The 10,249-nt window shown below is 37.7% G+C and overlaps 1 protein-coding gene across 1 annotated transcript; it reads right to left on the bottom strand.

Annotated features, from left to right (window-relative positions):
* Positions 1-5,493: 5,493 nt before the first annotated feature.
* On the bottom strand, positions 5,494-10,246 carry LOC103906955 (putative Dol-P-Glc:Glc(2)Man(9)GlcNAc(2)-PP-Dol alpha-1,2-glucosyltransferase). The gene is made up of 3 exons (XM_009289023.1): positions 10,082-10,246; positions 9,550-9,747; positions 5,494-6,896 (listed from the first exon to the last, which is right to left on the bottom strand). The coding sequence occupies exons 1-3, from the start codon at positions 10,244-10,246 to the stop codon at positions 5,841-5,843; spliced, it is 1,419 nt and encodes a 472-aa protein (XP_009287298.1). The 3' UTR covers positions 5,494-5,840.
* Positions 10,247-10,249: the final 3 nt, after the last annotated feature.

The following is a 10,249-nucleotide window of genomic DNA, read 5'->3' as shown; positions in this document are numbered from 1 at the left end:
TTATTTTTCTGACAGTTATTGAAAAATCATCATTCTTTCTGTCTCTGAAAAAAAATGAACCTGAGCCTTAATTTTTAAACAGCGATTATAAAAATGTTAGCTACGCTATTTTTGTTTCCATCTTGGACATTTCAACAAATTAGTGTGATTTTTTTCTAAATGGATAAATGATTCATGAAATTTACAATAAATTATCATTTTAATGCTGTTGTAAGTAATTTCATTGCCAAATGACACCTGCTGAGGAATTAACCTAAAGTAAGCAATTATGGTTCTACCGAAACTAGAAGACCTTGGCAACATAAACCAGGATAAACACAGTCCTTTCTGCAAGTCTTTAAGATGAATAGCTAATAAATTACGAACAACTACAATGGAAATATTTCAGGAGCAAAATACTAAAATCAATTTTCCAAAAGATACTTGCTCCAAGATTATAAAGTATGTTTAACTAATTCTTATATCTAGATCAGACAATGCTACTGATACTTGTCAAATTTCTGAGAGATGTTGATGGAATTTGGAGACCTTTCTTTATGACTAACTACGATATAATTGCATCCATCTTGATTTCTGAGACTGAATCAGGCCAACATTGAATATTACCTGCAAACTTCCCGTGGTTCATCAGCAAAAGTGAAAACATAGCTTTACTCTAAAAATAAATTCTTTCATGTTTTCGTAATTCATGGACTTTCCTCTTTAATTTAAACTTGTATCAACTCAGTCTGCTTTGAAATTAGCAAAATACTTTGAGAATAATTGTACTCTTAAATTAAAATATATAAGTATACCACTAAATCCTGTGATAAACTATTATGTCATCTTATAATATTGGTTAAAAAACCCCTGACAGTTCACAGACATCTCTCTACATGTAATTTTTCTAGTGTCTTGTGATGTGGAGCTCTAAATTTTCAGGGACTTTTTGCATTCACTTTTCTTTACAAAAGAAATGCATTAAAATTGTATATATTTAAACTTGGTTCCTTTCACTTGAAACATGGCTTCTATCTCTGTTAAAAATAGGTAGGAAGCACAAACACTGTTTCTTAACAGTGTTGATAATCGAAGGCAGTCAGATACCAGTATCAATAGACATACTCGACAAAATAAAACACGTGTGGACTACATAAGCAAAGGAATTTTTGCATCTTGTCAAGCGAATGAACACCTGCTCCCCTACACAAAGCCAGAAAAAAACCCCAGACCTAGAAGACAATTCAGAATTCTAGCCAGAGCCCCATCCCTTCCCATGTTACCATTTCAACTCACTCAATACTTAAAATTGAGGACACAAATGAAGTTGTACTAAAACACGCAGATGCTCTTTACCTTGTTTACATTTTTACTGGTGTGGTATACAAAAACCAAATTGGAAGCAGAAGGCATGCAAGACTTCCCCCCCCAAATCTGTCATACTAATATCACAACAGAGGACAACATCCTGGACTCTGCAAGAACCACGCTGGATTCTTGAAAAGCAACCCATTTCGCCTTTCTCTTGCCCCTTCAACTTAGAAATAAGCAAATAGGGAGTGGTCGAAAATGGCTTTCCCTATTGTACACACATTATCAACAAATTACCATACTGGCAACAGGCCAAGAAGCAAACAGTGCCCTGGCAAACAAATTCTATACAAATAAACCTATTCATTGAAGAGTGGCTTTAAGGTTTCCTTAGAAGAAACAGGGTTGCAAAAACATTGGATGGGAGAATCTGAGTTAATCACACTCTTCATAGTGTTAGCACAGGGAAGGGATCAGAGCCAGGACATAGATCTGCATATGTAAAAGGAAAAAAAACATAACGGTACCGATCTGAGTAACAACTCCGCAGTACTGACTTTTTGAGAAACAATTCCATTTCAGAGTGACTGGAGTGGCAGTAAGACAAGATGTTTGCATAGATTTGGCTGCAGCATTTTCATTACAGAATAAGAAAAAACTTAAAAGATGCTACACAGTATGTGAAGTTTTGGATCCCCCCCGCCACATAATTTAGTTATATTTATAAAAGTGCTTAATAGTTAACTTTAAGCGATCAAATATTTTTGAGCCTAATTAAAGTCATTTACTCACAGGAACCATTACAGCTGCCTTTTATTCTGATGATAATGCACTAGATGCTTTTAAAAGAATATATATATATATACACACTCATTGTATTTTACCTTTGTAAAACAAAATACCTACTCCCTAGTTCCATTAGATTTTATATACATGAAAAACATTTAAAAGAACAATTCAGTAATGCCACTACTATTTCTTTAAGATTCACACGTCAAAGATCTTAGAAACACTCAGTTCAATTTGGGAGTGCACTCATATCCTACTTCAATACAAACCTGTGAACACAGAACCTCAGGACATAAAAGCCTGATTATTTAAAAGGGTATTCATTAGAGCGCATTCCACTGTGTAATGACACGTGTCAGTCTGACATACATAAATTAACTCTCTAATACGTCACATTACCAGCTGCAATTTATCTTTTGGTGTACAATAACATTTATTCGCCCAAAGCAGGTACATGCACATAGCCTCCACTATATTTTCTAAATATCAGTTTGAAATAAAATTTTCAAAATGCTCTAATGATTTAAGAGCCTACATTCTGCCTGCAAAACTAACGTAAGCATTTATTGACAAAAAATCATGAAAATTTAGTGGGATGTAGGAGGTTTTGAAAACATTATACTTCAGCAGTGGTTCATACCTTGACCGCTAGCAAACCTAGATGGAAGTGGCCTGATCCAAGGAGTAAATATGCACCCAGAGGTAACAAAAAGGTTAAACACTTAAATACTTTGTTTTAAAGAGAAACCTCTGAAACATAAACTGTCATATCTTCAAGGGCATATTATGTAATATTTTATTATAATGAAAAATGACTGTAAACATCTCCCTCGTTTCACATACAGAAAGTACCGAAACTAGAAGACCTTGGCAACATAAACCAGGATAAACACAGTCCTTTCTGCAAGTCTTTAAGATGAATAGCTAATAAATTACGAACAACTACAATGGAAATATTTCAGGAGCAAAATACTAAAATCAATTTTCCAAAAGATACTTGCTCCAAGATTATAAAGTATGTTTAACTAATTCTTATATCTAGATTTGACAATGCTACTGATACTTGTCAAATTTCTGAGAGATGTTGATGGAATTTGGAGACCTTTCTTTATGACTAACTACGATATAATTGCAACCATCTTGATTTCTGAGACTGAATCAGGCCAACATTGAATATTACCTGCAAACTTCCCGTGGTTCATCAGCAAAAGTGAAAACATAGCTTTACTCTAAAAATAAATTCTTTCATGTTTTCGTAATTCATGGACTTTCCTCTTTAATTTAAACTTGTATCAACTCAGTCTGCTTTGAAATTAGCAAAATACGTTGAGAATAATTGTACTCTTAAATTAAAATATATAAGTATACCACTAAATCCTGTGATAAACTATTATGTCATCTTATAATATTGGTTAAAAAACCCCTGACAGTTCACAGACATCTCTCTACATGTAATTTTTCTAGTGTCTTGTGATGTGGAGCTCTAAATTTTCAGGGACTTTTTGCATTCACTTTTCTTTACAAAAGAAATGCATTAAAATTGTATATATTTAAACTTGGTTCCTTTCACTTGAAACATGGCTTCTATCTCTGTTAAAAATAGGTAGGAAGCACAAACACTGTTTCTTAACAGTGTTGATAATCGAAGGCAGTCAGATACCAGTATCAATAGACATACTCGACAAAATAAAACACGTGTGGACTACATAAGCAAAGGAATTTTTGCATCTTGTCAAGCGAATGAACACCTGCTCCCCTACACAAAGCCAGAAAAAAACCCCAGACCTAGAAGACAATTCAGAATTCTAGCCAGAGCCCCATCCCTTCCCATGTTACCATTTCAACTCACTCAATACTTAAAATTGAGGACACAAATGAAGTTGTACTAAAACACGCAGATGCTCTTTACCTTGTTTACATTTTTACTGGTGTGGTATACAAAAACCAAATTGGAAGCAGAAGGCATGCAAGACTTCCCCCCCCAAATCTGTCATACTAATATCACAACAGAGGACAACATCCTGGACTCTGCAAGAACCACGCTGGATTCTTGAAAAGCAACCCATTTCGCCTTTCTCTTGCCCCTTCAACTTAGAAATAAGCAAATAGGGAGTGGTCGAAAATGGCTTTCCCTATTGTACACACATTATCAACAAATTACCATACTGGCAACAGGCCAAGAAGCAAACAGTGCCCTGGCAAACAAATTCTATACAAATAAACCTATTCATTGAAGAGTGGCTTTAAGGTTTCCTTAGAAGAAACAGGGTTGCAAAAACATTGGATGGGAGAATCTGAGTTAATCACACTCTTCATAGTGTTAGCACAGGGAAGGGATCAGAGCCAGGACATAGATCTGCATATGTAAAAGGAAAAAAAACATAACGGTACCGATCTGAGTAACAACTCCGCAGTACTGACTTTTTGAGAAACAATTCCATTTCAGAGTGACTGGAGTGGCAGTAAGACAAGATGTTTGCATAGATTTGGCTGCAGCATTTTCATTACAGAATAAGAAAAAACTTAAAAGATGCTACACAGTATGTGAAGTTTTGGATCCCCCCCGCCACATAATTTAGTTATATTTATAAAAGTGCTTAATAGTTAACTTTAAGCGATCAAATATTTTTGAGCCTAATTAAAGTCATTTACTCACAGGAACCATTACAGCTGCCTTTTATTCTGATGATAATGCACTAGATGCTTTTAAAAGAATATATATATATATACACTCATTGTATTTTACCTTTGTAAAACAAAATACCTACTCCCTAGTTCCATTAGATTTTATATACATGAAAAACATTTAAAAGAACAATTCAGTAATGCCACTACTATTTCTTTAAGATTCACACGTCAAAGATCTTAGAAACACTCAGTTCAATTTGGGAGTGCACTCATATCCTACTTCAATACAAACCTGTGAACACAGAACCTCAGGACATAAAAGCCTGATTATTTAAAAGGGTATTCATTAGAGCGCATTCCACTGTGTAATGACACGTGTCAGTCTGACATACATAAATTAACTCTCTAATACGTCACATTACCAGCTGCAATTTATCTTTTGGTGTACAATAACATTTATTCGCCCAAAGCAGGTACATGCACATAGCCTCCACTATATTTTCTAAATATCAGTTTGAAATAAAATTTTCAAAATGCTCTAATGATTTAAGAGCCTACATTCTGCCTGCAAAACTAACGTAAGCATTTATTGACAAAAAATCATGAAAATTTAGTGGGATGTAGGAGGTTTTGAAAACATTATACTTCAGCAGTGGTTCATACCTTGACCGCTAGCAAACCTAGATGGAAGTGGCCTGATCCAAGGAGTAAATATGCACCCAGAGGTAACAAAAAGGTTAAACACTTAAATACTTTGTTTTAAAGAGAAACCTCTGAAACATGAACTGTCATATCTTCAAGGGCATATTATGTAATATTTTATTATAATGAAAAATGACTGTAAACATCTCCCTCGTTTCACATACAGAAAGTTGTTCACAAATTTCCCTTCATATTGAATTTGTTAATTCCAGGAGCTTATAAATTCAATATATGGAATATCTTTACATTACAACAAATCAGATCTCACATTCAGTTCCAAGAAATAAACAAACGGGTTACTTCCCCAATTCCAAATGGGGAAAAAAGTCCTTACATAATGCAAAACATACTGCTTCATTCCAGAGTCCACAGTCCTGAAACAGAACCGGGTTCTCCTAAGGGTATGAAAGTTATCAAAAAAAAAAAAAAAGTCACCACATAAACCTCTGGATTTCATCACTATTTGGCCATTGGAATGTTCTGTTTAGAAAAAGATAAAAAGTTACTGCATTCACAACAATATAAAAAGCCAGCTCCAGAAGTTGTCTATATAGAGATGGAAATGGAATATTGAGCCTATATATTAAGAATGGCAAAATAAAGTAACGAAATTCTAGCAATTTTTGAGGAACCGTGACTGCTAATAAACATACAAAATACATTAAGATCCAGAATATCGATTTTGATTTTAGTGTATCAGCAAAACTCCAGCCAGCAAATATATAGACTGGAACCAATACATATTTTACAAGATCGTGTCTTTGGAAGACTTTTCTCCAAACATAGAATGTATAGTGTCTGTTATCCGCTAGTAAATACTTATGAACATAAGTAAATTTCCAGATCAGGAATAAAGAGATAACGGCAATTAAGCTGTACTGCACAGGGTGCTTTCGTAATGACAGAAGGAATTTCCTGATTTTAGTAGGGGTCAATAAATGAGGGAATGAAAAAAAGACAGTGAAGGACAGAAAATAGAACAGCTGAGGAAAGTGCAAACAGGCTTCGTGGCTACTTCTGTCACCAACAACTATTCCACCATTGATGAAGACAAAAACGAAGAACACAGTTACTAATATGATGTATGGCCAAGTTAAAGCAGTAAGTATAACTAGGTTTTTAGGCGTTATGAGGTATTCAATAAGAAACTGCAATATTCTGATCAAATCTGAAAATGATCCTTTCCTGGAAGAAATCTTTTCATCTTTCTTTTTCTGTAACTCTGTCTTCCAGGCTTCATTTAGCTTCTCTGCAACAATATTTCCAGCACAAAAAACTGTCCACACAATATTCGTCTGACGAAACATGAAGCCACAAAATCCAAGGAGAGCTGAAGTTTTATGGTTACCATAAAGGCACATTAAATAGGCAAAGAGAGTAAAAAATACTGAACCTGGGTCCGTGTAATAAAGGAATGTAAAAAAATAAAGGGTGGGAAACATTGCAAGAGTTAATGTAGACAAGATTCTCTGGAAACCAGACACAGCCTAGAGAAGAAGCAGAAAAATGTGGTTAGCAATGTCCAATAAAAATAAAATTTAAAAAAAAAAAAGAGTATTATTCCTAAGAATTCCATTAACACAATATAACATCTCTTATGCTCTTTGGTGCCATTACTGCACAAGCACGCATACTATATTTTTGTTAACCTCCTGCTATGTTAGTACAGAGTGTCAGACTATACAATGTTAAAAGACAAATGAAAGTATGGAACGTTATTGCAGGTGAGTTAAAAATATGGCAATGAAAATACACCAACTTCTTTCATATGTCAGGCGTTCACATATTTGTGGCATTAAAATCACTGTGGGAGTTTAATTGCTCCCATACCTAGAATAAAAAAGCTGCACTAATGGGCAAAAGAAAAAAAAAAATCAATGTTTTATGCCCCTGCAATTTCATCATCACATTCTGTTTATTTGTGAGACAGCAGAACACATCATTTTATGCTTCTACTATTGCCTCTTTTGAAGCCAGTCCACAGAGCGGCCAGTTCCAAGTTTCTAATCTTTGGTGCAGCTTTTATTGTTTATCTTCATTATAATTCATGAGTTAGAAAAGAAACTTTAAAGAAGGTAGGAGACCATGCAGTTAAAAACTCCTCCCAGTTATCCCACTCACTACATGATGCAACGCAATTCACAACATTAAAAAATGTTGCATGTTGTTTCTGAATGATGTAGCATGGGGTGAAACAGCCAGTCACCACCTTACAGAAAAGAGGAACAGAGAAAATGCCGAGTTCAAAGAAGTGCCAACAATACAACTACATTTTCTAATGCCTAGACTACTGTCATGAAACCTTTGGTTTTCTTACATTTGTATTTCCACCTCCAAGCATAAAATTAAAAGTGTTCCGAAAGTAGAAACAATTTATTGAATTTGACCCAATTCTGCATAGTCCTACCATGTGCTTAAACATGAAGAATCTCCTGTAAGAAAATAGATCAGAAGAAATTTTCTTTATAGTAAAGGAATCCTTCAGTTATCGGGGAACAGGAAAAAATATCTTCATGGTTAAGGTGAAACTAAAGAACTTCACTAAGGTGAAAGATTTTGAATAGGCCATTAACCACTGGAACAATTTACCTACTGCAGTGGTGGTTGCTCCACCACTGTAAACATACAAAATTCTTGTATCCAAGCTGAACTGTTACAGTCTGGGTGGGTGGACAGCTAGACAGGTAAAAACTGTCTGGATGGTTAACTGGCCACACTCCATCCAAAGGCGAGTGTAACAACCAGAGTATCACAGGGATCTATACTGGGACCTGTCTTGTTTAACATCTTTATTGATGACTTGAGGGCAGCGAGAGTACATTCTCATCAAGTCTGCAGATGATACTAAACTGGGGGGACCAGGCAATATGCTGAAGAGCAAAGTTGCCATCCAGAGTGACCTAGACAGGCTGGAGGAATGGGGCAACAGAAATACTACGAAATTCAACAAGGACAAATGCAAATGCCTGCACCTGGAAAGGAAGAAATCCCCACAATGATACAGGCTGGGCACAGAGTAGGTGAGGAGCTGCTGCTCTGTGGAAAGGGACCTGGGGGTCTTGGCAGATAGCAAGGTGAACATGAGCTGGCAGCATGCCCTAGCACTAAGGAACAGCAACAGCCTCCTGGGCTGCATTAACAGGAGCATAGCAGCAGATCAAGGGAAATTATTATCCCTCTTTACTCTATTTGTTCAGCTGCACCTAGAATATCACATCCAATTTTGTGCCCTGTGATACAAAAAAGGCACTAGTAAACTGCAGCAATGGCAGAGGGCCACCAAGACAGTTGAGGGCTGAAGCACCTGCCCTAAGAGTAGAGGCTGAGGGAGCTGGCCTTGTTCAGCCTGGAAAACAGATGTCTTGGGGAGACCGAACAGCAGCCTAGCAATACCTCTGAAGATGTCAACAGGTAAAGGGAGCCAGGCTCCTCAAAGTGGTACACGGTGGGAGGACAAGAGACAAGAGTCATAAACTGAAATGCAAGGTTCAGACCGGATGTAAGAAAAACCTTCTTCACCGTAACGCCAGTCAGGCATGGAACAGGTTGCCCAGAGAGGTTCTGCAGTCACTCTCCATCCTTGGAGAGTTTTCCAGGCCCCAACCCTGAGCAATGTGGTCTGATCTCAGAGCTGGCCTGCTTTGAGCTGGAGGTTGGACTTCCTAAGGTCCCTTCCAACCTAAATCATTCTCCAATTCTTTCCAACTTGAATTATTGTCCGGTTCTAAATATTGACATCAAATCTGGTATCTTTCTAAAGAACACATTTTAGTTTAAACACAGCTCACAGGGCTTCACTCAGGATTCACTGGTTGAAGTTTTGGGGAGAGTCTGAAGCAATTCCAACTAGATGAGCATTCAGACCTTTGGATAGTAAGCCTATATGCGTACTAACTTTTATTTCAATGGGACTACTTATAGTAATGCACAAGAGTAAATTTTTAGAGGATTGCACCCTGACAGAGAAAAAAGATATTAAAAAAATTTAGAGAAAAGGAATGTGCCTCCTTGGCCAAACTGGTAGTAGTACTTGCAGTTGTATAAAACTGAGGACAGCTCACATATGTAGTGAAGCGAACATACACAGAGCCATCAAAATTGCTTGTATGAGCGCATAAAATTATTCTACTTTGACTGTACCTTATTCTTTTGATGGATCTTGAACAGAAGTAAATACAGTAAATAGAAGTTCCCAGCACTGAAAAGGAGGTTAATAAACCTGAGCATTCCCGCAGAGCACACCACGCTTCCCGTCCACCCGAAGAGCCACGCCGCGGGCTTCACTGCTCCCACTGAGACCAGGTACAAGCCCGGCAGCGTGGTGATCATGGGATCCCACTGGAAAGTGGAGAGAGAAACAGGGTTACGGAGCTGCTACCACACAAAAACGGGACCAGAGACGCACGACGGGTTACGAGGTACCGTCCCTACCCACGCCCCATTCTGTTAGCTTGGATGTTTAGCGAATTTCTGGCATTATTAGACTGACATTTTTGAACACTTTGTATCCTGCCCTGCGCGCTACTGCACCACCAAGTAACAGAAAGCAGAAACCAGCGTTTTGGACAACAATGACCACAAATGATTCCCTTTTCAAAGCGCCCACGGTATGTTTATAGAAATCATCGATCCTGACTGGAAAACACGAGCCGGGACGGCTCCCGCGCAGCACCTGGAGGAAGCGGCCGTGGCAGTAGGCCTGCGCCTGGGGGACGTGGAAGGCCTCGTCCATGTAGGGCCCGCGCTGGTGGCGGTTGATCGCCGCGAAGAGCAGGCACGACAGCAGGAAGGCGCCGCTCATGGCGGCGGCGAAGCCGTGGGCCTCGGACCGCTCCATGCT

Source organism: Aptenodytes forsteri, unplaced genomic scaffold (assembly GCF_000699145.1).
Source record: "Aptenodytes forsteri isolate BGI_AS27 unplaced genomic scaffold, ASM69914v1 Scaffold137, whole genome shotgun sequence".
Lineage (NCBI taxonomy): Eukaryota > Metazoa > Chordata > Aves > Sphenisciformes > Spheniscidae > Aptenodytes > Aptenodytes forsteri.
Note: the sequence above shows the minus strand (reverse complement) of the source record. Positions and strands in the feature narration are given on the sequence as shown.

Excerpts from the sequence above, each read along its gene's own strand:
- LOC103906955 (XM_009289023.1), bottom strand. The coding sequence starts at position 10,246 with ATGGAGCGGTCCGAGGCCCACGGCTTCGCCGCCGCCATGAGCGGCGCC. Across the intron at positions 9,748-10,081 it reads GCCACGGCCGCTTCCTCCAG|TGGGATCCCATGATCACCAC; the intron begins GTGCTGCGCGGG and ends TCCACTTTCCAG. Across the intron at positions 6,897-9,549 it reads AGATCCATCAAAAGAATAAG|GCTGTGTCTGGTTTCCAGAG; the intron begins GTACAGTCAAAG and ends CTTCTTCTCTAG.